At 43.1% G+C, this 27,823-nt stretch overlaps 1 protein-coding gene across 9 annotated transcripts in view; it reads right to left on the bottom strand.

Annotated features, from left to right (window-relative positions):
- CDHR5 (cadherin related family member 5) overlaps positions 1–27,823 on the bottom strand; it is a 423,620-nt gene that overhangs the window by 179,613 nt on the left and 216,184 nt on the right. For all 9 annotated transcript variants that reach the window (XM_086957775.1, XM_086957776.1, XM_086957779.1 and 6 more), the window contains one exon: positions 7,190–7,300. In XM_086957775.1, the coding sequence (XP_086813901.1) occupies positions 7,190–7,300 (111 nt within the window). The remainder of the gene's footprint in view (positions 1–7,189; positions 7,301–27,823) is intronic.

The following is a 27,823-nucleotide window of genomic DNA, read 5'->3' as shown; positions in this document are numbered from 1 at the left end:
TGGTACCTGCTACATGGAGTAAATGCCGCACCCTTGAGCCCAGCCCGTGGTATGATAATTCCTTGATGCTCCTGAAGAAAGCTTGTAAACAAGCGGAAAGAGATTGGCGAAAAACCTATGACACGGAAGAAAAGAAAACTCAGTACTTAGCCAAAGTTAAAATCTACCATAGAGCCATCTGCTGGGCACGTGCAGCCCACTATTCCAGGGGGATCAAATGCAGTCCCAATCCGACTAAGCTGATCTTTAAAGTCCTTAAAGACCTCACTGCTAAGAGAGCTCCAGTGGCAGAGATCTGCTCAGTCTCACACTGTGAAGATCTTGCCGTTTTCTTTCTGGAAAAAGTACGTACCATCTATAGCTCATTTCCTAATACTGATTCTTTGACTGAGAGGAAGAGGCCTAATTTCTGTACCAACACGGGCCTTACCATCTTCCCTGGATTGACGGAGGTGAAATTTGACAGGATGGCGGCTAAAGTGAAATCAGGGTCTCTTGCCGATCCGCTTAGGCCCGCACTGTTAAAAAGACTCGGCAACGCTGTGTCTACCCCCTCTGCGCCAACTCATTAATATGTCGTTCGCCACTGGGACAGTATCGACCAAGTGGAAACAGGCCTATGTCACCCCGATTTTGAAGAAACCCACCTTGGACCCAAATAAATTGGAGAATTACCGGCCGATATCCCTTCTCCCTTGGGCAGCCAAGGTGGCCGAAGCATACGCTAATAGCGTATTGACTAAACATCTCCAGTTGGCTAACATCCTCGATATCTCCCAGAACGGGTTTCGGGTGGGTCATAGCACCAAGACTGCTCTCCTTGCTATGACTGTACACCTTCGCTCCATGCTCGATACTGGTCAGACGGCGGCACTGGTCCTACTTGATCTCAGTGCCGCGTTTGACACGATCTCGCACGCAGTACTTCTACACCGCCTGGAAGAGGCTGGGATCTCTGACATGGCCCTCGTATGGTTCAGATCATTCCTGTCAGGCAGATCATTTAGGGTCGCTACACCTCCATTCAAATCCCAAGCTTATCCTACTGAGCAGGGAGTGCCTCAGGGGTCGGCTCTCAGCCCCACGTTGTTCAATCTGTATGGGCAGCCGCTGGCTGCGGTCGCCAAACACTGGGGCATAACTATGGTCTCTTATGCTGACGACACGCAGCTGGCGGTTGCGCTTTCTGGGGAATCTGACCTCGAGGCCTCTAGGTTCCGGGACGGTCTGGCAGCAGTGGCTGGCTGGATGACAGCTAACTGTCTCCAGCTAAATGCCAATAAAACGGAGGTCTAAATTGTTGGCAAAAACAGCTATCTATGGGGTGATCAGTGGTGGCCTTCGGTCTTGGGCAAGACACCTGTACCAGTGACTGAGGTAAAAAATCTGGGTGTATGGTTAGACCTGGGTGTATGGTTAGACCCCTCCCTCAGTTTCTCTGGACACACAAAAAAAGTTGCTGCCACGTATTTTGGAATTCTACGTGGGATCAGGCCAATCCTGAAATTTTTCGATGCTCCTACTAGACAGCTCATAATCCAGGCCAGCATATTATCCCGGCTGGACTATGCCAGTTCTCTCCTGTTGGGGGCTAATCAAGCTGAAGTTACAAGGATGCAGCGCGTTCTGAACGCTGCGGCTAGAGCCTTGGTGGGCCTACCTAGGTTCTGCTCGGCGAAGGAAACCATCCGGAAGTTCCACTGGCTCCCAATGGCTCAAAGGATAGAATTTAAGACTCTTTGTCCATCCTTCAAGATTCTCAAGCAGTCCTCCCCTCAAATCCTTGAGAACCTGTTAACATCTTAAGTTCCCTCCCACTCTTTGAGGTCTATGGGCCAAAACCTGGTAATAGTACCACGTTTCAAACATTGTAGAGCCGGTGGGCGGTCCTTCCGCTATATGGGGGCAAAGCTTTGAAACTCTTTACCAGCTCATATCCGTGCTCTCGACCATCTCCTTTCTTTTAGGAAGGCGATCAAAATGCACCTGTTCCAGCCTAGGCTCTAATTCGCTGTTTGCTCCTGCCACTGTATCTGTTTCCTTATGCTCTTCATGACAGTCTGATTTTTTTTTTGTTGGTCAAAGCGCAGGGACGTCCCTTTGCTGGGGCAGCTGTGCGCTATAGAAATTTAAATAACATAAATAACATAACATATTAATGGGCAGTTTGGAGCCCAGAGTGCAGGGGAGCAGGGGGGGGGGGGGTTGTTGGGAGGGGTTGTTTTTATTTGTTTGTTATCTTTTTATTCGTCTCGACAGTACAGTCCACATTTATTGCAAAGGTTATCACAATCCACTTAGATACCAATGGGTATACAGCGGAACAAAGAAATCAAAATCTTGAGTTGGAATGTTCACGGGGCGACAGATATCATGTTGCTTCAGGAAACTCACTTAGTCAGTAATACATACAAGGCAATGCATAGATGGGGTTACTCAATGGTCCCACATGCGAGTTGTACGTCCAATTCAAGAGGTGTAGGCGTCATGCAAAAAAGATAATTTCCACTGTCACTCACGTCCCCCTGGACAGATGACCGAGGCAGATATGTCGGGATCACTGGCACTTGGGAGGGTCAAACCATTATCTTTATGTCAGTATATGCACTGACAGGTTTACAAGCCACAACATTTACCAACCTCAGCAGTATACTGCTAGCACTACCTGATGGGCACCTGGTACTTGGCGGAGACTTTAACTCAATACTCTCTGGCACAATGGACAGACACCGCCTTCGCACATTACCTCACACTCCACACTCCTTCTCCAGTTTCCTGGAGGCAATGGGACTAGTGGATGGATGCAGAACATATATCCCGGACAAAATTCAACACACCTTTCACTCCGGGGCACATAATAGCCTTTCCCGTCTTGATAATAGTCCCTGCTGGGCAAGTCGCGAATATCCATGAGATTCAACATCTAGCTTGGGGTATTTCTGACCATTCCCCATTGTGGGTCCACATAGTCATAGACCAAACACAAGTAGGGAACTGTGTCCCAAACCCGTGAGCGCAGTCAGCTTGAGAGATAATGCCCGCATGGACATTTGGGACCCTACTAAGGGAAACACATTTGCGAGACCTTTTGTATTTCAAAACAAAATCACGGAGCCCACTCAAGGTAAAAAGTATTTTAATGAGGACTACAAGTCCCAATGTTCAATGTGTGACAGCACTGGGCGGGGATCACACGGAGCCAATTAAGATCAAATTGCCGATCTACAACTTGAAAATGAACTTCCTGTGACATGGTCGAAATGAAGCAGCATATGATTAAGGGGCAATGTGCCTTGAAATGCGTTGGGAACAATAAAAAACTTACCGGAATGCCGAAGCCGGTCTCCTATGAAAAAATAACCGAATGGTTAGCTGGCAGCCGAGTGCATCCTGAAAAGCCTTGAGCCTTGCAGACTATATTCATATGTGTGTGTGTATAAAAAGACTTTCCTTGCCGCCTAGAGTCCTACTAAGGAAGAATAAAGCTTGTTGCCGAGTGAAGCTTCGGAAGGGCACTCGGCGACAAACTTTATTCTTCCTTAATAGGACTCTAGGCGGCAAGGAAAGTCTTTTTATTCTCAGCTTGTGCGCTGTCTGGCTTCGGAATGGTTTCCAAACCACAGCCTCTCTACTGCCTTCGCAGAGATGGTGCACCTTTCCACTAAGGAATAATTGATGCTCGATGGAGGACTACATGTCCCAGCATGCCTGTAAATGAACTGCACTGAGCCAAGCCCACTAAGGGTAATTGAATAATGAGGCATGCGCAATACAGGAAATAAAAGCCCCTGACTGTTGTAATTCAAAAGAAGCAAGCCTATGAGTAAGATGCTTTGATGCATCGAAACGTGTCAGGTGGTGAAGAAATTTCTTGGGATGTCAAGGAGAGCCAGATAAGAAATCCGGACAGTTGGCTTGTTGCTGAGTGCCCCTCCGAAGTTATTACGTTCGTGATTTATGCTCAAAAGAGAACTTTTTGTGTTTTTGACATACAGAACTCCACTGAGACATTCGATCAATAGAAGCAGGATTGGTCAACGCGCCGGCTGGCGCTTGGAGGATGACGTCATCGCCGCTTATTTGAACATTAAGTCTAACAGCTCAAGAATCCTCAAAGGTGGCACTCATCAAAGACTTTCGATTCCTTGATTTCCTTGAAACTAGACCTTGTGGCCTTTTTCTGAATAGTTTTTTGGTCCTGGGGAGAATCCCAAGAATAAAGGGATTTGAAGCGCGTAGACCACAGATTTTGCCAAACAGTGGTTTTGTAAATTGGTTGTGTTATGCCCAATTATTGTACATATTTCATTGGTTGTATAGTAGTGTAAATATTGTATAGGGTGTACATATAGAAAAATCTTTTTGTAAAATCAACCACAGCTTTGTTTGGCATCTAAGGTGCTTCTTAGGTGGTATATTTGTCCCCCCCTTGTTGTTTTGCACCAAGTAGGTTGAGTGTGTTTGATGTGATACTGAGTGAGTGTGTTTTGTCAGATTGACTGGGTTTTGGAAGTATGCAAATGTAAGTGGATTCACCACTAGTCCCTGTGCCTAAATTTATTCAGATTTCATGGTTGTTCATCACATGTAGTTATGTGTTCCCTGTAGGAGAGAATTATTGAAAAAACATTTGTGCTATTTAAATAAAAGCTATTAATGAGCTTTCGGGTGTATTGTCTAGTGGTCTATGCACCTATGGCTAAATTGATCTAAACAATGGATCAGTACTGGCATTTTTCTTGTTGTTTACTTCCGAAGTTTTGGGCATTCGTTGGAAATATATATGTATATATGTATATTTAAGAACCAAATCCAAAAAGTTATTACCTCATAGTGAAATGAAAATGATGAGGAAAACTGATACAGACACAGCAGACCCGACTCAGGACCTCCAAACCCAACAACCAAATCAAGAATGCATTAGCGGGGTGTCAAAACCCAAACACTCCTGCTGAAGCTATGCCACTGCCCGTCCTACCTGGGTCTTCTAGTTCAACATGGGATCCCAAGACTCCGTTACCACATAACACAATGGCCTGGAGTCCCTACCTGGGATCACTTATTTTAAATGTATTTTACCCGCACACACTGTTCTTCGTCTCTGCTACAAGAAGTCTTGATAATAAAGTTGTCAAATCAGTGTATGTGGGCAGGACTCCATATTCCTATTGCATGCCATTTACAAATCATGTTATCAAGTGACTGACGCCCCATGTACTAACCCTGAGTCGCAAATAGAGGATGACACACATGCAAATTAATAGTGCGAACAAAGTCATTGACGAGCCATGGTTCCGGCTTGGCTCTAAGAATCCGTGCATGAGCCCAGCCATGCAAACATTTGGCATGTATATCATGCAACAGTCATAATGTGAAAATTTGATATAATCTCTTCAAAGTTCCAAAAAGTGTATTTCTTTAACATGCAGAAGTGTTTCAACTTAGCACCTCAGCTCATGACACTGCATATAGACAGAGATTTATTAAAAGTGATCGTTTTTAGAAACATTTATAGCTCACTCCCAGCACCAATGCCAACCGTGAACTAAGAGACAAGTCAGTAGCCATGTAAACCTGGCCTGGATACTTATAGTTTGAGCAACAGTTGATTAAATCAAACCTTAGTTGTACACATCTTGAAATCATGTATTTAAAAATACGCTTATACGTGAAAAAGAAAAAAGAGGTTCTGTGAAATAAACTATTTGCCTAGGATCACACAACTTGGGCAAGAGGGGAAGCTGGTATTGATTCCAAGTTATCCAGTGAACCCAACACTCAAGACAAGAATCACACCCCCTGTGAAGGTACGCTCCGGTTCACAGGCTACTTACTCTTAGCATCTTGTAACCGCTGCTGCCATTGAGCATTGAACAAGATGGCATACACACCATCACAAATGCTGAAGAAAGGTGAACTGATACCAAGACTGACTAAGGTTTTATGTCCAGTGTCAAAAACACTTGAGCACCATGACTAACAGCACTTAGGATTGCAAGTTTGCTGCCATTAAGACTTTCAGGAAGTCAGACAACCTGTTGCCTGGATGATGGCACATTAACAGCCAATGTTTTAGTCAAGTCTTCCAACTTTTTAGGTCTAGTTCATGTAATTCAAAATATATAAATAACATCTACATACATACATACATAGATGGATTTAGAGTCACAACTTTTCATTCATTACTCTGTTCAACTGGCATCTACATGCTGCTTCCTCCAGTAGGGGTTGGTGTCCGCACAGAGTGGCGGGGCAGGGTCAGGGGGGACTAACGACTACAACAACAAAAAAACAAAATAAATAAATTACATCTCCGTTCGGCCGCATTGCTGCTCTGCTCCTCCTCACCAGCACAGACTCCCAGAATCCCCTGCAGCCCATCCTGGCGCTTCTCTCATTCACGGCAGCAACGTCTGGATTGGCCTGAAAGCCCTTGATTTGCGATCCAAGGGAGGCTGAGAGGCAGTGGCTGCTCCTTCCAATCCAGCAATGCAGTTGGGGTTAGAGAGAGCTTCAGTGCGCATGACGCTTTGGCCGGCCTGTGACGGCCAGCCATACTTTCATGCACACTGATCACACTGCCCACCATCCTCCCTCTGTGACTGCCCCTTCCGCCTCTCCCCTCGATAGCCTTTCCCCCAAGACTCGTCCAGGAGAAAAAAATTAAATAATAATAAACCTAGTTTATTATCATTTTATTTGTAAATTTTTGATGTTGCCGGTGGGTGGACGATGCTCCTCTGCCTCAGCGGAGGAGCAGCTGCTGGCTTTCTCCCACCGCCGCATGCAGTATTGGGCAGTGTGTCAGACTAATTCAGACTTAGTCATCCTTGTGTGTTAACACTATGGCTTGAGCTTACAAGAAATCAAATCCAATAGAACATTTTATTTGTGTCAATAAGAATCAGATTTTCTTGTGATGTGAAAACTAAAAAAGAGTTCTATAACTTTTCTAAGTGCACTTGCCTGATAGGACGAACCCATACTGTTCAATTAAATGTCTTTTTAATTTAGAATATTTATTGCAACCAACTGCCTGGCAAAAATCGACATATATTTGCATTACAAACTAAAATAAATAATAATCGCAGTGTGAAGGCCAGACCTATTGGCTTTGCTAAAGCTTGTAAACAACGCATTTGCACACAGAAATACCCTGCAATACTCCTGCGTTAGGAGTCAGACTCACCCGGGCGTAGAGTAGAAATTGTGCATGCGTAAAAACGTCATAATCCAGAGTTCTGTTCACTTGAATGATAGGGGAATTAACACCAGCCAGTCTGAAGTGACTGGACCCATCCTGTAGAAAAAGGGATTTTGTTAATTCAAATATCTGTGTGAATTTGATTATGACAGAATAATTTTTTACTGCTTTTGAAATAGGATGTATTGAAAGCAGAACCGACAGAGAATATATTGCTGAGATTTACATTCCATTCAAACATGGGAGAGACGCATTCTTAGACTTCTGATGGGTTCTTACCAACACTCTTCTGGTCCTGATCCCTGCATATCCTGATAAGTAGTGTAAACAAGGCCCGGGCCGAGTTCAAATCAGTAGGAGTCGAAAACTATTCAATTTCAAGTGTAAGTAGCTGGAGATGTGTTGAGGTCTAGTGTTAGACAAGACCATTCATAAATATAATATACTAACTAATTCACATTGTTTTTCTGCGCATACAGTATGGGGCACTTCAGCCATTGGCTAACTTCACAGCGAGTTATGGCATTCCATTCTTTTACAAGGAGCACATCAGTATTCAAAGTAGTTCTGCCATAGTAGGCATTACTAGTGACTACTATGGCAAGGCGTAGTTTTTGATACCATAAAATATTTAGTTTTTAGCCACTTTTTAAAAAATATTGGTGAGCTTAGAACAGCTCCCCCAATAATATTGTTTTACAAAAACCAGGCAAAAAACACAAAGCAAGCATTGATGAAGCCAAAGAAAAGCAGTCAAGAAAAATTCTATGAAGAAAAAATTAACTCAGCACACAACAGTTCAAAAGAACTATTCAAAGTAGTACGCTCCTTAACATCTATCCAAGAAATAAATCACCAACCCTCTTCTATAGAAAGATGTAACGAGACCGCGATTTTTTTTAAAAACAAAGTGGAACTACTATATGAGAACTTACAACAAAACATTAATGTCATAACAGCCAGCACCTCCCTCTCTGTGTGCGAAGAGCCAAATATTAAAACAGGAAAGGGACTAGATCATTTCCCAGAAATGCAAGTAGAGGATCTGACCTCCACCCTGCAAAGGATTAAATCTGGCTTGCCCCAAGATCCAATTACACCACAGATCCTGCTAAAAACAGGCATAAGAGGAAAATCAACCACGGCAGCCCTAGTATCACCCTCCCTATCCCAAGGTATAGTCCCAAAAATCTGGAAGCACGCTATCATAAGGCCACTACTGAAGAAGCCCCAGCTGGACCTGACTGAACCGGGTAATTACTGACCCATTTCGCTCCTTCCATTATTAGGAAAAATTGCTGAAAAAACGGTAAATCACACCTTATCCCAATAGCTAGAAGAAAATCAAAGGTTATATGACACACAAATGGGATTCCGGCACCAACATAGCACAGAGTTGGTGGTAACGGAGGAACTAAAAAGAGTGTTAGATCAAGGATGCACAGCGTCCATTCTACTCTTCAATCTGAGTGCCGCATTCGATACGGTGGATCACTACACATTGATCAATAGACTAAAAGAAGAAGGTATCACAGGCACAGCGATGAAGTGGCTGACTGCATTGCTGAAAGACAGGTCATTTCAACTGCAGGAAGGGAACCATGTTTCAGATACGTTACAACTTCCGTACAGAGTGCTTCAGGGCTCGGCACTGAGCCCCACACTTTTCAATGTGTACATGCAACCTCTAGCAGGGATAGTACGTGAATTTGCTTCATCCATAGTGTCCTACGCAGCTGATACACAACTTGTATTATCAGTAACAAATGACCCCCAGTCAATACACAACAACTTAGCACCTTGCATGATTCGAATAGATGAATGGATTTGTAAATGTTCCCTCAAACTGAATGGGGACAAAATAGAACTCATGTTCCTGGGAAACAAACTGTCCCCAGGAATTTTATAAGCTGGCCCACTCAGCTGGGAGAACCACCGACCCCCAAGACTGCCATCAAAAACCTAGGTATTTGGCTAGACGAAAATCTTAACATGGAGATCCAAGCAAGGAAACTCCCTGGCAAATGCTTTGGCATACTCCATATGCTTAGAAAAATCCTCCCTATTTTACCTGAACAATCCCGTCGAATTGTGGTCCAGGCATTATTCTTGTCACAGCTGGACTACGGGAACTCTCTGTACCTGGGCACCCCAAAATGCGTCATCAACCGGCTGCAGGTAGTGCAGAACACCGCAGCAAGGACCCTGCTACAAATCCCAAAACAGCAGTCAGCCAGAACAGCCCTGAGTCAAAACCACTGGCTTCCAGTCCAGTCGAGGATTAAGTTCAAAGCCCTGTGTATCGTCCACAGAGCTATGAAAAACAGAGGCCCTGAACTAATCAAAAAACTGGTCAAACACTACACACCAAGCAGGACCCTAAGGTCCCCACATGACCTCCTCAAGCAACAGGGAAGAATAAAAAGAGTAAAATGGGGAGGAAGGTCCTTTAAGCACCTGGTCCCAAAATGTGGAACACACTACCCAGGGACATGCGCATGATAACTAACGAACTAGCATTCAGAAAAAGTTCAAAACACTGCTATTTCCTTAAACTATTGATCTCAGACATTCTGACTTATACCATCGCTGATATGTTTCTCCTAGCACTGGGAAGCCTAAGGGCAGCTATGCACTTTATAAATCCATAAACATAACATAAACATAAACCTACTGGGTTTGCCAATATTTGTAAAGTTTGTGTTTGTGCGTTTTTTAAGAATGGAAATAATAATACTGCATGGTAGTTGATTCATCAAAATGCAAGTGGCAGGATAAGGGACAACACAGACCTTGCCACCAGGAGACATCTTTCAACAACTTTCTATTTATTACTGAGTTTCAGAAAGTAAGGCACTGATGGAAACAACTGAATATAAACAGGACTTTTCTCATGTTTTCTGATTCAGCTGCTGTCTTCATGTCCTACCACTGACCACCCTTAATTGACTTGGATACAATGCTGCTAGGGGCCAAATGCAAACTGCAAACTAGATCCCGGATGAATCTGCTGTGTTTGGAATGGGAACTTCTGTTGTACATTATCACATAAAATATACGGCCAGGTAGGCAGACTGTAAGTTTTACCATCCAGGCTATAACTCCAGATTTGGTGGAGTTATACAACACACATTGGCAAATCCATTATTATAGTTTACTTACTGCCAGCCTTTTGATTTTGTCAATGCTTATTTTGTTTTGTCATGGTTATTGTAAGACTTTACTGTTGTACGAGCTGCCAGGTTCTTACCGATGGAAAACAATAATAATATATAAAAACACTAGCTAAAAAAAAAGTTTTGGTCTCGAAAGCACACATTGTGGTAGCCCCTGTCGCTTAAGTTCACTAATTTGTGTATGGGTATGGTCCTTGTGAAAGAACAGAATGCGCTACAGTGAAGTTAGCCAATGCTGAAGTGGGCAGACTCATTATTCCATGCAGTATGCTGTAGCAAAGGGATGATAAAATGTGCATGACACAACAATAGACACATGGATAAGATGTTGGCTAAAGTATATTATATACATAATTTTAGTAAACCAAAAGGTCTTGGCTAACCCCAGACCTAATAAACCTCTCACCCCGTATGATTAGTAAAATAGCCCATTTCACTGCAATGGAAATGGATTCTACAGTGGCTAGACAATCTCTAACATGTGCTACTTCATGTGGTGTTCATGCTGCCTGCAGACATCAAAGAACTTCATTTGCTTAGTTCTTTCATAGGTTTCTGGCCAGTTCTATTTTTCCAGCGAACACAAAATAAGAACAGCAATCTCTGAGTCAGACCCAAGAAATCATTCTACTGATATATAACACTATTCCTGCCAACATTCTGTTTCTAAAAAGATGTAGGGATTTTTAGGCTTCAACATTATTAATTACCATAGCAATGATATCACAGGGAAATTATATCACATGCCCTTTGGCCTAATAATGAAATAAAAAGAATTACATCATGACATGTTTTCTAGTGAAGAGTCAATATCTACACTGCCTCTTTCCATGGGCGCAGTTACTTGCCAACACATTTATTGCATTTCCCTGTTGTCTGAGAACCCCTTCCATAGCCACATGTACAACCTTTGACACATCCTGATCAGAATCAGGCATGCTATGTCAGTGATTACCTGAGCTGATCACACTCTGTGAGGCCTGGAAACAATGGGTGTCTGGAGTGGTGGAGGTGATGTTAGGAGATCCCTCTCTGGGCTATTCAGGCGAGGGGTGGGGGCCTTGCAAAGGCAGGTCTGGTACTAGTGGAGGCTTGGGTAGGTGGTAGGGCTAAGGTACATTTAGTGACAGGGCAAGATTAGATGGGTCCTCTACCATTAGGTAAGTAACCAGACTTAAGCAGTAGGCACTGCTGATCGGGCTTTGGACTATAGAGGTCAGCATAGGTAGTGGGCGCTGGTGGTATTGTCGGATGGTGAGGGAACAAGCACAGGTAGTTGATGATGTTCTGCGATGCAGGTCGGGACGACTTATTAGTCCATGGAGTGTTTAATCAGGTGGGTCCTGCAAAAGGCCAGGCTCTCACCAGGTTCTCTTAACAAGGATCTCTTTCAAACCTCAAAATTTGTAAAAGAAAACACATTCTCCTCTGATTTCTGTGGTGGAAAGATCTGGAATCTGTGTGGATCCACAAAATTCCACTCACCCCACATCTCCCAAAGTCTTCTGAGAAAAATGGTACCTCACTTGTATGGGTACATCTAGTGCCTGCAACAGGAAACGGCCCAAAATGCAGCGTGGACACACCTCATTTTCACATTGAAAACTGACCCTTATTTTGCAAAGTGCCTAGCTGTAGGTTTTGAACCCTATCTCTGCCGACACCTAGGGAAACTTAGCAAACGTATACATTTTTTAAAACTATACAAGCAGGGAAATCCAGGACGGGGGGGGGGTGACTTGTCTGGGTCTCTCCATGTTCTGCTACCCAGAATCCCTAGCAAACCTCAACATTTGTCCAAAAAAACACATTTTCCTCACATTTCTGTGTAGGAAAGTTCTGGAATCTGCGTGGACCCACATAATTCTACCCACTCCACGTATCCCACAGTCTTCTGAGAAAAATGGTACCTCACTTGTGTGGGTAGGTCTAGTGCCTGTGACAGAAAACGCCCCAAAACGCAAGGTAGACACACCACATTTTCACAGTGAAAACGGACCCTTTTTTTGCAAAGTTCCTAGCTGTAGATTTTGAACCCTAGATCTGCCAGGATCTATAGAAACCTAGCAAACCTATACATTTCTTAAAAACTAGACACCCAGGGAAATCCAAGATGGGGTGACTTGTCTGGCTCTCTCCAAGTTCTGTTACACAGAATCCCTTGCAAACCTCAAAATTTGTCAAAACAAACTACATTTCCTCCCATTTCTGTGGTGGCAAGTTCTGGAATCTGCGTGGATCCACAAAATTCTACCCACCCCACGTTCCCCAAAGTATTCTTAGAAAAATGGCACCTCACTTGTGAGAGTAGGTCTAGTTCCCGCAACAGGAAACGGCCCAAAACGCAATGTGGACACACCACATTTTCACAGTGAAAACTGACCCTTTAATTGCAAAGTGCCTGGCTGTATATTTTGAACCCTAGCTCTGCCAGCACCTAGGCAAACCTAGCAAACGTATACATTTTTGAAAACTAGATACCCAGGGAAATCCAGGATGGGGTGACTCGTCTGGCTCTCATCAGTTTCTGTTACCCAGAATTACTTGCAAATCTCAAAATGTGTTAAAAAAAACACATTTTCCTCAAATTTCTGTGGTGGAGAGTTCTGGAATCTGCGTGGATTCACAAAATTCCACCCACCCGCATTCCCCAAAGTCTTCCAAGAAAAATGGTAACTCACTTGTAGGGGTAGGTCTAGTGCCAGCAACAGGAAACGGCCCAAAACTCTCCATCCGAGAGGAAGCCACCTGAGTAGTCCACAGATGCTCCAGATATGCAAGTTATAATGGAGGGTGAAGGGCCAAAGCATGCAGGGACGTACTGAGAAAAGTCAAGAAAAAGGATTCTGCAGACACAGAAGTGGGGAAGTCCGGCTTGCTGTGCACAGTGGTGACACTGTTCACCCCTTCGTTGCTAGGCCTTTCCCCCCTCTGTGCGAAGCCTTTTTTGGGCTATATGGGGTAGTTCGAGCTTAGGCCTCTGTAACCACATAAGGTATCCACGCCAAATTTGCATCCTTTTCTTCCAACATCATGGGAATTCTAAAGGTACCCAGGGTTTGTAGATTCCCCTGGAGGGGATCCCGAAATTTGCCAAATCATAGCTAAATGTTTTTTTGGGGGAAAAATTGGAAAAAAGGGCTACAGATTAAAGCGCCTGTGTTTTTCCATGCAAATGGTATCAACAAAGGGGTTGTGGTGCTGAAATCACCATTTATCCAGCTTTTAGAGACAAGCAGACTTGTCAGAAAACCAACATTTTTTACACAGTTTTTGCATTTTTCTGGGACATAGCCTATTTTTGCTATTTTTTGTGCTTTCAACCTCCTTCCACTTAACGGTAGAAATAGGTATGAAAGCAATAATAGATCCTGGAAAGAGATACATTTTAGAAAAGTAGATACAAATCTGAATTCAGCAAGGGGTCATTTGTGTAGATCATTCCAGGTTTCTTTATAAAAACTAACAGTTGAATATAGGAAAAATTGAAAATTAGTTGGAAAAAACGCCATTTGTATCAACCTTTTCACCTGTAACTTCCTCTAATTATGATAGCTGTTTGAAAGCAATATACCGTTACATCCGCTGGACCTCTCTGGTTGTGGGAAAATATAGGACTTGTAGGCTCACCAAGAACCCGACAAACCCAGAGCCAATAACTGAGAAGTGTCCTGCAATGTTTTTCTTTATTATGTACCAGGTATATAGCAATTAATTTGGGAAAATATATACATGGAAACATCGGTATGAAAGACACCTATGTATTTCTGAAATTGAAACAAAATATAGAGTTTAGAAACAGTAGATATTTTCACATTTCCGAGATTGTGAGTACCCATACTAGCATGAGAATTATAGGTCATTTTTCAAAATGACTTATTTTTTACACATTGTCTTTCATTTGGAAGGCAGAAATGCATTAAAATTCAAAAGGTAATAACAGTTGCTCTACAATTCTGTGTTACCCTAAGTCTCTCAATAAAAATGGTATCTCATTTGTGTGGGTAGGCCTCGTGCCTGCGACAGGAAACGGCTCAAAACGCAACATGGACACACTTTATTTTTACAATGAAAACTGCCCCTTTTTTTGCAAAGTGCCTAGCTGTAGATTTTGATCCTTAGCTCTGCCAGCACCTAGGGAAACCTAGAAGACCTATACATTTTTGAAAACTAGACACCCAGGGGAATCCAGGATGGGGTGACTTCACTGGCTCTCCTCTTACCAGGTTCTATTACCCAGAATCCCTTGCAAACTTAAAAATGTGTAAACAAAAAAAAAACATTTTCTCTACATTTCCGTGGTGGGAAGTTCTGAAATCTGCGTGGATCCACAAAATTCCACCCATCCCGCATTTCCCAAAGTCTTCTGAGAAAAATGGTACCTCACTTGTGTGGGTAGGCCTAGTGCCCGCGTCAGGAAACGGCCCAAAACACAACGTGGACACACCACATTTTTACAGTGAAAATGCACCCTTTGTTTGCAATGTACCTTCCTGTAGATTTTGAACCCTAGCTTTGCCGGCACATCTGGTAACCTGGCAAACCTATACATTTTTTAAAACTAGACACCCAGAGAAATCCAGGATGGGGTGACTGTCTGGCTCTCACCAGGTTTTGTTACCCAGAATCCCTTGCAAACCTCAAAATTTGTAAAAAAAAAAACACATTTTCCTCACATTTCTGTGGTGGAAAATTCTGGAATCTGTGTGTATACACAAGATTCTACTCACCCCGTATTTCCCAAAGTCTTCTGAGAAAAATGGTACCTCACGTGTGTGGGTAGGCGTAGTGCCCGAGACAGGAAACTGCCAAAAACACAATGTGGGCACACCACATTTTCACAGTACAAACTGACCCTTTTTATGCAAAGTACCTATCTGTATATTTTGAACCCTGGCTCTGCCGGCACATAGGGAAACCTAGCAAACCTATACATTTTTAAAAATTAGACACGCTGGGAAATCCAGGATGGGGTGACTTGTCTGGCTCTCAACAGGTTCTGTTACCCAGAATCTCTTTCAAACCTCAAAATTTGTAAAAGAAAACACATTCTCCTCTGATTTCTGTGGTGGAAAAATCTGGAATCTGCATGGATCCACAAAATTCCACCACCCCGCATTCCCCAAAGTCTTCCGAGACATCTAGTGCCTGTGACAGGAAATGGCCCAAAATGCAGCGTGGACACGCCTCATTTTCGCAGTGCAAACTGACCCTTTTTTTTCAAAGTGCCTAGCTGTAGATTTTGAACCCTAGCTCTGCCGGCACCCGGGGAAACCTAGCAAACTTATACATTTATGAAAACTATACACGCAGGGGAATCCAGGATGGGGTGACTTGTCTGGCTCTCTCTAAGTTCTGTTACCCAAAATCCCTTGCAAACCTCAAAATTGTACCTCACTTGTGTGGGTAGGCCTAGTGCCCGCGTCTGGAAACGGCCCAAAACACAACGTGGACACACCACATTTTCACAGTGAAAATGTACCCTTTGTTTGCAAGGTGCCTTGCTGTAGATTTTGAACCCTAGCTCTGCCGACACATCTGGTAACCTGGCAAACCTATACATTTTTTAAAACTAGACACCCAGGGAAATCCCGGATGGATTGACTTGTCTGGCTCTCACCAGGTTCTGTTACCCAGAATCCCTTGCAAACCTAAAAATATGTAAATATTATCCCACATTTTCCTCACATTTCTGTGGTGGAAAGTTCTGGAATCTGCGTGTATACACAAAATTCTACTCACCCCGCATTTCCCGAAGTCTTCTGAGAAAAATGGTACCTCACGTGTGTGGGTAGGCGTAGTGCCCGAGACAGGAAACTGCCAAAAACACAATGTGGACACACCACATTTTCACAGTGCAAACTGACCCTTTTAATGCAAAGTACCTAGCTGTATATTTTGAACCCTGGCTCTGCCGGCACATAGGGAAACCTAGCAAACCTATACATTTTTAAAAATTAGACACGCAGGGAAATCCAGGATGGGGTGACTTGTCTGGCTCTCAACAGGTTCTGTTACCCAGAATCTCTTTCAAACCTCAAAATTTGTAAAAGAAAACACATTCTCCTCTGATTTCTGTGGTGGAAAGATCTGGAATCTGCGTTGATCCACAAAACTCCACCACCCCGCATTCCCCAAAGTCTTCCGAGACATCTAGTGCCCGTGACAGGAAATGGCCCAAAATGCAGCGTGGACACACCTCATTTTCTCAGTGAAAACTGACCCTTTTTTTGCAAAGTTCCTAGTTGTAGATTTTGAACCCTAGCTCTGCCGGCACCCAGGGAAACCTAGCAAACTTATACATTTATGAAAACTAGACACACAGGAAATCCAGGATGGGGTGACTTATCTGGCTCTCTCCAAGTTCTGTTACCCAGAATCCCTTGCAAACCTCAAAATGTGTCCAATAAAACACATTTTCCTCACATTTCTGTGTAGGAATGTTCTGGAATCTGTGTGGATCCACAAAATTCTACCCACCCCACATATCCCACAGTCTTCTAAAAAAAATGGTACCTCACTTGTGTGGGAAGGTCTAGTACTTGTGACAGGAAACAGCCCAAAATGCAATGTGGACACACCACATTTTCACAGTGAAAATGTACCCTTTTTTTGCAAAGTGCCTTGATGTAGATTTTGAATCCTAGCTCTGCCGGCACCTAGGGAAACCTAGCAAACCTATACATTTTTTAAAACTAGACAGCCAGGGAAATCCAGGATGGGGGTGACTTGTCTGGCTCTCACCAAGGTATGTTACACAGAATCCCTTGCAAACCTCAACATTTGTCAAAAAACACATTTCCTCACATTTCTGTGGTGGAGAGTTATGGAATCTGCGTGGATCCACGAAATTCTACCCACCCCACGTTTCCCAAAATATTCTGAGAAAAATGGCACCTCACTTGTGTGGGTAGGTTTAGTGCCCGCAACAGGAAATGGTGCAAAACGCAATGTGGACACACCACATTTTCACAGTGAAAACGGACCCTTTTATTGCAAAGTGCCTTGCTGTATATTTTGAACCCTAGCTCTACCGGCACCTAGGGAAACCTAGCAAACTTATACATTTTTTAAAACTAGATACCAAGGGAAATACAGGATGGGGTGATTTGTCTGGCTCTCACCGGGTCTGTTACCCAGAATCCCTTGCAAACCTCAAAATTTGTCAAAAAAACACATTTTCCTCATATTTCTGTGGTGGAGAGTTCTGGAAGCTGCGTGGATCCACAAAATTCCACCCTCCCCGCATTCCCCAAAGTCTTCCAAGAAAAATGGTACCTCACTTATAGGGGTAGGTCTAGTGCCCGCGACAGGAAATTGCCCAAAACGCAACATGGACACACCACATTTTCATAGTGAAAACTGACCCTTTATTTGCAAAGTGGCTAGCTGTATATTTTGAATCCTAGCTCTGCTGGCACCTTCAGAAACCTAGCAAACCTATGCATTTCTGAAAACTAGACAGCCAGGGGAATCCAGGATGGGGTGACTTGTCTGGCTCTCACCAGGTTCTGTTACCCAGAATCCCTCGCAAACCTCAAAATGTGTCCAAAAAAACACATTTTCCTCACATTTCTCTGGTGGAAAGTTCTGGAATCCACGTGGATCCACACAATTCTACCCATCCCAAGTTCCCCAAAGACTTCTGAGAAAAATGGTACCTCACTTGTGTGGACAGGTCTAGTGCCTGCCACAGGAAATGGCCCAAAACGCAATGTGGCACACCACATTTTCACAGTGAAAACTGACCCTTTTTTTGCAAAGTGCCTAGATGTATATTCTGAACCCTAGCTCTGCTGGCACCTAGGGAAACCTAGCAAACGTATACATTTCTAAAGACTAGACACCCAGGGAAATCCAGGATGGGGTGAATTGTCTGGCTCTCACCAGGTTCTGTTACCCAGAATCTCTTGCAAACTTCAAAATCTGTCAAAAAAACTAATTTTCCTCACATTTCTGTGGTGGAAAGTTCTGGAATCTGTGTGGATCCACAAAATTCCACCCACCCTGCATTCCCCAAAGTCTTTCAAGAAAAATTGTACCTCACTTGTGTGGGTGGGTCAAGTACCCGCGATAGGCAAGGGCCCAAAACCTATTGAGGCAACATCAAAATTACCTATCACAAAACTTGATATAGCCCCCTGAGAACGTAGAAAGCGAAACTGAAAGGAGCTTCTTGTCTCATTTCAATTTCTGTTTCACTGAAATTATATCAGCGCGACGTGTGCGCTGATCGTCATTTTAGGGAAACGAGGGGGGCCTCGGGAGCTGGGAAAGCTCTTCCCCAGCTCCTGAGGCTGTTGGGGGGTAAAGGGAATCCCTCTGGTGCCCGCACCAGAGGAATTTACTGTGTCATGGCGTCAGACGCGCGGGAGCCGTCCGAATCACATGACCACCTATGTGTCGGACTGCTCCCGCGCCTCCGATGCACAGTAGGGGTTAAAGATAATTAGAGGCATCAGAGAAGAGAAGGAAGGGGTATTAATCGAAGTTTTAAGTGAGGGAGGCAGGATTAAGTTTAAACCGGATGGACATATAGAGGATGAAGACTGGCTGACACTCTCACAGAGTACAGTAGTGAAGCCTGTGGGGGTTTCAGGGACAGTGACAGTGGCCAGAGGAAAGAAAGGGCTGAGGGCACTTGGGATCCTTATCAAGAGACAGGATTTGATGTTGAGGGTGAGAGTAGTACAGGTCAAAGCGATAGGACAGGGAATGAGGGTTCTTTAGGAGGTCCAGAAAAGAGGGTTGGGAGATAGGTGTCGGTGGAAGATGAGTGTGAAGGTTGGTCTAAAGTTTTGACTCCATTTGGAGTCAAGGGGCTTTGTGCAGAATGAGCGCACATGGTTTTGAAGATGAAACGAAGAGTGATGTGATAAACTTTATAATGGGTGTGATGCAGAAAGTTTTGTAGGCTGCGGGAGTGTGCTGCGGTAGTGTGTTTTCACAGAAGAATGTCTAGAGTTGAGAGCTGTCTGCAGGGGAGATTTGTAGGTGCTTTGTAATGGGGGGTAGGAGCGGCATCATCAGGTTAGAATGTTAAAAGACCATTACAGTGTTACTATTGAAAAAATACTGGGAGTTTTGTGACTGGTGTGTTTCAATGTTCAAGAAATAGCCATTTTTTTTGCAATGTCTTGGCTTTTTTTCAGTGCTTTCAAGTATCTGAATTGGTGGGAGGTCTAGGGGAATAGAGTTTGTTGATGCAGGACGTGTGTGGGTTGATTGGGAAAGTGTGGTGGTGTGGTTAAAGAAGACTAGAACAGATCAGCGAGAACACTGTAAGGAATTTTAAATGTGCCAGTGGAAGACGTTGTTCCAGTAGTGGTTTGACAGGTCTATTTACGGAAAGGTTTGGGAAAAATACGTTTTTTTTTACCATTTAGGCAGTGTTTCTTTGACGAGTTTCCACGTTTTTAGGTGTGGAGAGTTTGCAGCTAACTCTCTTGGAATTGCCGTAGCCAGCAAAATAATGTGGTACTCATTCAGTTCCCATTGAAGTAGTGACTGAAGTTAATAAATGGGGTGGACCAGGGGAAGCCATTAGGAGCTTGGGCAGATGGAGATCAGACTGCTATAGGTGATATGTTAGTCTGCACATCACAGTAACAGAGTAGTAACATAGCTGGTTGTTTCTTTTAGGTTATGTCGCTGGTCTGCAATTCAGTGCCGATCTGTGGCCATTCATTTGTAAAGTGGACAGTGAAGCAAGTGGAATGGTGCAGTTCGGAAGGCAGTTGGGATTTGATAAAGGATTTGATAAATCCAGAGTGTAGAGATGCCTGTGGGCTAGCGGGCATGAATGTGAGGGAGCTATGGCCATTGTTAGTAAATTTGTTTAAAGATAGAGGTTGCCCAGAAGTTTTGATCATTCATTTAGGAGAAAAGGGTGCAGTAAAATTGAAAAGGTTGGCTTTGGTGAAGCAAATTAAGAGAGATCTCAGGGAGGTAAAAGAATTGCGGGTAGGGTCTACCATTGTTTGGACTGAGTTCATACTAAGAAGAGAGTGCAAGGGCACTATTATACAGTTGGCAATTGATGCAGCAAGGCATAAAGTTAACAGAGAAATGTGAAATGTTTGTAGGGTGGAGGGTTTGGTCAGTGTGACCTTCAGATGTTCTCTTTGAGGAGAAGTTGTACTTTAGAGATGGCCAGGTACATTTGTTCCTTATGGGCATGAAGCTTTATCTGATTAGGGACACATTGGTGACTTTGATTGGAGTGGAGTGTTGGGGGATGCAGAAAGGTGGGGCTGGGGGTGGGTGACAAAAACAACTTCAGGATTTAAGGTTTGTTTCTGGATGGCGATGTTAACATTTCAGGTTGAGGATGCATTAATGGCTGGACTCATTACTGGTCAGGTGGATCAGCTCAAGGGATGGAAGGTGGTGTGAGGATCAGGGGGAGCTGTGAAATAGCTATGGTGTGCAAGGATAACCTTTGCTTAAAAGGCATCACCCTTTAGAGCTTGGGGCTTGGAAGCAGTTAAAAGGTAATGTTATGGGGGTGGGATTGGTGGACAGTTTTACTTTGATGATTAGTGAGGTCAATTAGTTTGGCCTGTAAGACATGTGCATGGGGTTTATGCAACTGTGATGCACACAGTTTCAATAAAGCAGCTCTCCCTCTACCAGCACAAATAAAGACTGCTCCATGAATCTTAATCTTATGGTGTTCATGCATACTTTGCATATGGGTACATGTCATGTGTGATACTTTCAGTCAGTCCTAGCTGTATATCAAACTGCATGTGCCTTGTTAGAAATTTCTAGACCATACAATGTTAACAGAAGATGCAATGTGTAGTTGGATAAAAAGTCAAAGCTCAATATGTCTTGTGGGTCTATATGTGACAATGCTAACAGAGGCATAGCTATGACGCAGGAGGTGCAGTGGAGTCAGGGCCCAGGGAAAAGGGGATTCCATTGTACCCAAACTATACATATTATTTTGCAACCAGACCAGGGCAGTCTGATAGGATAACTTTCCTAATTTCCATTGGGCCATGGAATTTTTGTTGTACCATTGAATACTGATAGACACAGCCCTATTTTTGCAATTAACCTAATTTAGGCTTGATATATGAGAAACCCATTTGGGCCTTGGTGTATAGCCTTATCTATGTGAACATATTTCTGCTGTGACTCTCTACAGTACCATCACACATCAATGCTTATTAAATAGGGCTGGCAAATCAGTTTCAAAGACCCACTGATTACATTGCTTTATGTGTCCTATATGTTAAATGGTTCCCAAGCAACTTCAATTGTGCTCTGAAGCACATAGAACATTCCTTAAAACATGTAATTTAAAAACACTGTTTAAGAACAATTACTGAGCTCTCACATCCCCTCCTCTCTAAACTCACACCTACCTAGGACGTGCCATTCTGACTTCTGTGGAACTCAAACTATAGATCTAATGAATACCCTAAGGAATACAAGGGCAATTAATGTTTTAGATTTCTAGTGAATTGCACCTGTAAGATTGGTAACGTAAATTTAATGAGTCACCTGTCTGCATAACTTGAAAGTCAGCCCTGGTAACTCGAGCACCGTCTATCACTTAACAGTAACCTAGTCACAGTCCTTATTATATGCGTCCCCACCACCCCTTCAGACAGTTCATTTCACAAAATTTGAGAATTAACTTTTCTATTTATATGAAAAATTCCTTTCTCAGCTCATAAATAACCACTTCCCCTTTTACCTCCTCCTGCTAAACCACTAAGGCATATTTAATGATAAAGAAAAAATGGAGAGAGGGAGGGACAGAAAATAGGACTGTGCCGTGAAGGACACTGGATCAGTGTAATGACGATTACATGACCGTATTAGATTGATTACTCCTTTATCCACCCTCCCTGTCACAGTAAATAAAGACTTTTATTTGCTATTTACTTCATAACAGATGTTAACACTTATAGTACTACTAAAGTACTACAATAAATTGTATGAAATGTGTTTTCCCCAGCGAGAAGACATTACATGCATTTACCCAGGAGATTTTACTTATGAGACATATTCAAAGTACCAGAATAGGCTACTGCTTATCTACTAATTTGTTTAAAGTGCTGTTTGCCATTGCGAGTTTGATAGCAGGTTCTACCATCATAGGTATATGACCAAACCTTTTCTACTTTATCATCACCTAAGGACCAGCAACAGAATTTGTATTGTTACCTGCCCTTAAATTCTTCTGCCCTGGTTTTAGAAGTGTTCATTTTAAGGAAATGTTTTTCAGCATTGGCGCTGCAACCTTACCGAGGTAAGTTCAAATATGACCTCAATGTCTGCATACATCAGCAGTTATAGTCTTTCAGAACCTAGTCTTATGGGATAGTTTTAACTTGATGAAATTGAGATGGTAGATTGTAATAAAACAGATGGTTTTAAACCATTCCCAGTTTTTATTTCTGACGTTAAACATTTGTTCCTTCTGATCAATACTCCGCACCATGTTGAAGTATGCAGTGCAATTAGCAGTCTGAATATGTTCAGTGGGATGCCTACATCAGAGAGTTTTCTAGGTCGGAGAGTCTATCTGCTCAATCAAAAGTGGTAGAAAAGTCTATACATGCAGTACAAATGATTTGGGAATTAAAAACTATGTATTTATCAATTAATGTTTGTACAATAGCAATATTGTCAATTACTGGGCATTTTGGTTAATAATCTGTTTGCTCACAAGGAATTATTTATTTCTAGTATGCCCTGCCTCCCAAATGTTCCAATATACTTTTCGTAAAGATCTTTTCTGTTGTATCAAGTGGAGCAATATGTTTGAAGTTACTAGGGTTTGTGCTGTTTTTAAAAAATGATATCACAATACACAGAGTCCAGGAGCTAGGCAGGACAACTGTTTTATAGCAAAACAGGTATAAGGGAACTAAGAATGTCCCCCATGCCTTGGGATCTCTTTTCAGGTCTAGCACCTGATCTTGATTTGGACCCATGACTTTAGAGTGTTTGGTTCTTTTTATATGTTTAACTATTTGTCTAGATGTATGGGAAGATCTCCTTCGATCAGTGATTTTGAGATGAATGGAAATCAGCATTAATTTCTTCACTGGGTTCAGCTATATTTTCTGCATGTAACTTGGTGATGTAATCTACTCTGTGAGCCTATTTATTTCCACTGATAATTTAGGATCTATAGCATCTTTTATAATACGTTCTATTCTCTTTTGTAGTTTTGTTCTTTCCACCACCTTTGTTGCCATCGATATGTGGTTCTCATACTCAGTTATTATATTAAACCCAGTAACCTTTGTCAGGTCTAAACTTGCTGTAGTCATTGCATTCAATATGATTATATTAATGGTGTTCCAATGCAGTTGCCCGTGTTTGGAGTCAATATCAATCTGGTCACAGCTGATCCCCGAGGACCAATTGGAAGCATTTTGTAACAAAAACTCAATGGTGAATTAGAAAATTGCAAGAACACTATAATTGAGATATAAATTATTTAGATCTGAGATTAGACTAAATAATTTGTAACTTGAAAATATATAGGTAATTATTGAGGATCTTACAGTGCATGTTTTAGTAGGCCTGGCAGGTATATCTGATTGGATCTTCCACTGATTATGAATCTTTATCATTTCTTGGGAACAGTGATTCAGAGATATTACATTCATCTTCTAGTTCAATGTTTCTATAGGTGCTCAAAGTAGTGTTGCATTGACGTCGCCTACTATTTGAATCTGAGAGTTTGATTAATTTTCCACTATAGTTTCAATGAATTGAAATATACTGATTAATATGGAGTTATTTTGCTGAACTGGAGGGACATATACATTGAACAGATGTAGAACCGATTTCTGAAAAGATTTCAGCTTCAATAATTTTATTACATGTTATTACTGAGGGAAGATCGAATCTTACAGTTTGTAATATAATCTATTGATACTAGTATGGCAAACCCCTTTTTGCATGGCCTTTGTTGAAACCAAGCACAGATCCTTTTTATTAAATAATAATTATCCAAAGAATAATGTTTCCTGCAGGCAAATAAGAGATGCTCTTAAGCTTACTATATTATTGATTTTTTTCTTTTTGTAGACCTGCTAGATTCCAAGAGAGCAGGAGGAATATCTTGTTAAAACGTGGATTCCTTGTTCAACTTATTTTTGTTTAGCTTTCCTGATAGCCATGATCAAGCTTTCTCTTTCTTGTATGGTTCCAGGGACTTGGATGACCACTTGAGTTTGTGATTACTTGTGAATTGCCTGTATGGTTTAGTTTTACACTACACCTTGTAGAATTTATTCCTGTTGAATTAAGTGCTTCTGAGTTAATTACTCAGAATTGCTCTTGAATAGAACACATGTCAAATCCACTTTTGTGGAGAAGATGGCTGTCGTTTAAAATTATTGTTGGTACTAAATTTGACCAGCGTTCAACTCTCTCAATGGATATGTCTTATTTTTCAGAAAGTAAACCAAATTTATTTCTGATGAGGAGAAGTGCAGCTGTGGAGAAGTATGAAACAAACACTGAATTTGTGTCTACTTAATGGGCTGTAATCTCATTGAAAAAAAGATCCATAAGTTAAATAGTTGGTGAGGTGCAAAGAAGTTGTAAAGGGACTTACTTGTAGAGGCAAGTATGACAGGTGTTCATGGTTAATTCTATTAACTGTACTGGGCAGAAGGTTTTCTTTTGTAGGTGGATAAAAGATCTTAAATTCTGGTACAGAATGTTTGATCCTTGGCTATTCTGTAGGCTGTATTGTTAATACCATGGGCTTGTTTGTATTTGAAGAAATACTTACCTGTGGTGTTTATTTTGAATCTATAAAGTTCCAATACTTTTAATTTATTACACAGTGATTGACTCCAGTCAATTTTGGGTTGAATCTGATAAGTCTTGTGCATTTTTCATGATTCTTCGTTTATTCCTTGTACCTTTTCTCCAGCTTTCTTTATAAGGTTTCACCACTTCTTTTGCTTGCAATTGTTCTTGTAATTGTTGTCAAACTCATTCATTGGAAACATTACTAAATTACTTTATTAATCAGTTCATCAACTCTTGGTATATTAAATTTAGGGAGGGATTCAGTAACGTTTTCATACTTCTGCGATTGCTGGGCAAATATAAAGTGTGTGTCTTAAATATTGCGTCCCTCTGTGGCAAAGGTCACATAAACTGGCATCATTTTTAGAATTAGACCAATGTCCTTTAAAAACATTCAATCGTAAAATACCTAATCTGAGCCAGAACTCAAGGGGGCACAGCACGGAGAACAGGCCTTACCTGCCGCATCTGCTTTCTGGGCTGCACACGCTGTTGGTCTCCCCTGCCGCTGTGTCCTTCATCGCAGAACGTCCGCTGCAGGGGGAGACTACAGCTCCCAGGCATCTCCACCGCACAGCCCATTTCCGCCCTGCAACACGCCCGGAGGCACTTAAACAGCAGAGGCTCCCTCGGTGGAGCAGGGGCCAGAACTCAAGGGGGCACAGCACGGAGCACAAGCCTTACCTGCCGCATCTGCTTTCTGGGCTGCACGAGCTGTTGGTCTCCCCTGCCGCCGTGTCCTTCATCGCAGAACGGCCGCTGCAGGGGGAGACTACAGCTCCCCGGCATCTCCACCGCACCGCCCACTTCCGCCCTGCAACGCGCCCGGAGGCGCTTAAACAGCGGACGCTCCCTCGGTGGAGCGGGGGCCAGAACTCGAGGGGGCACAGCACGGAGCACAAGCCTTACCTGCCGCATCTGCTTTCTGGGCTGCACACGCTGTTGGTCTCCTCTGCCGCCGTGTCCTTCATCGCAGAACGGCCGCTGCAGGGGGAGACTACAGCTCCCAGGCATCTCCACCGCACCGTCCACTTCCGCCCTGCAACGCGCACGGAGGCGCTTAAACAGCGGACGCTCCCTCCGCGTCGCGGACGCGCGAGGGCGGTGCCGGGTTAAGCCCGGGCAAAGGGAGGGCCCTCTTAGGCCCTCAGAGGCCAGAAGAGGCCGGGCTGGGCCACCCCCCTTGGCAGGCCTTTTCCATCTGTTCCCGGCATTGCTATCAGGTCAGTGATAAAAGCATTCTCTACTGCTTAACATTTGTCACATAACTGATTTAGAATAAACGCAATAAATGGGGAAAAGGACATAATTGTGGACACGGCCTCCCCAGCACAATTTACCCCAGGTAGCAGGTTATCATCAACTCCCACTATGCTCAGACCTGATATGAACATTAGTCAAGATTCTTGCGCACCACTGGCAAACGATCAGGCACATTTAGATGGCAATGATCCATGTGTGGATCTTGACATATCAAACACTGAGGGGGACAAAAGTGACAGCATTCCTGTGCGAACCAGGGGCCAAAAAGCTAAAAGGAAACTGAAGCACCTAGACACTGAGTTTTCGCCAAAAATACAGAGAATCAAGGGTGGGCGCAAGCAAGGTCGGAGGATTCCTGCCTACGTAGAGCGGAAAAGGGATAAGGGGGAAGATCAATTTATCGGAACGGATACCCATGCCACAGAAGCCAGTGTAGCAATGGGGAACGAAGGATTTTGGGGGAGGATGGAGACTTTATTGTCTACCCTTTTAGGCCCAATTAATCAACAAATCCTAAACATGGATAAGAGGTTGAGAGTGTTGGATGACCATGTAACAAAATTAGGCATAGGGCAGACTATAATAAACAAACCCAACATGGGGCCATTAGGTGGAACCAAAGCCAAAAATAACGGAGCTAACACAAACACAGTTGGTCATAATAAAATTACTTCAATGATGCCGGCACCTAGCTCAAGCAAAAGCCAACCTCTAGCCAAACATACCCTTAATCCAAACATGACTAAGGTAGCTAGTTTGGAAGGGACGGATCATAATGCTGATGAAAGCAAAAGAGTCCCAACCCGACAAACTAAGAACGATGTCTAAAACTGCCCACAGTTCAACCTGAACTAACCATGGCAACCAACACGAGGAGGATTCCCACCCGCATCAGCCTGCCACCTGAATGCGGGGCGTACGTGCTGGTTTTAGCCAATATGCCCAGACTAAAGAATGACCAAGAGGAAAATCATATTACTCTTAAAAATAGGGTCCTCCATTGGTTATCTATAAATTGTAATTTCCCAATGGAAGGAGCAAGGGAGATTATTCAAACACAAAGAGTCGGGTGGGTGGGCCCGCTGAGAAAAAAGTTTGATGGCGACTGCATAGTTATAAACTTTAGGTCCCCTCAATGGGCTCAAAAAACCCTTGCCAATGCGCCATTGCCCTCACCGTGGGAATTTAATACGACCTTGCTTCCCCTAGGTTACTTTTATAGACACCTAGCCCCAAACTCTAACCCCATGAATAACCCGGCTGTGCGTTATCAGGATCCAAATCTTGGTATCAGGGATTTCTTACCATCTCACCAACTGAATCAAGATTTTAGCCTTATGAATGGCCCAGCTCAGTGCTACCAGGCCCCATTCCCAGGACA

The sequence above is a fragment of the Lissotriton vulgaris genome, chromosome 2_1, assembly GCF_964263255.1.
Source record: "Lissotriton vulgaris chromosome 2_1, aLisVul1.2, whole genome shotgun sequence".
Taxonomy (NCBI): domain Eukaryota; kingdom Metazoa; phylum Chordata; class Amphibia; order Caudata; family Salamandridae; genus Lissotriton; species Lissotriton vulgaris.
This window is presented reverse-complemented; position numbering and strand designations above follow the sequence as displayed.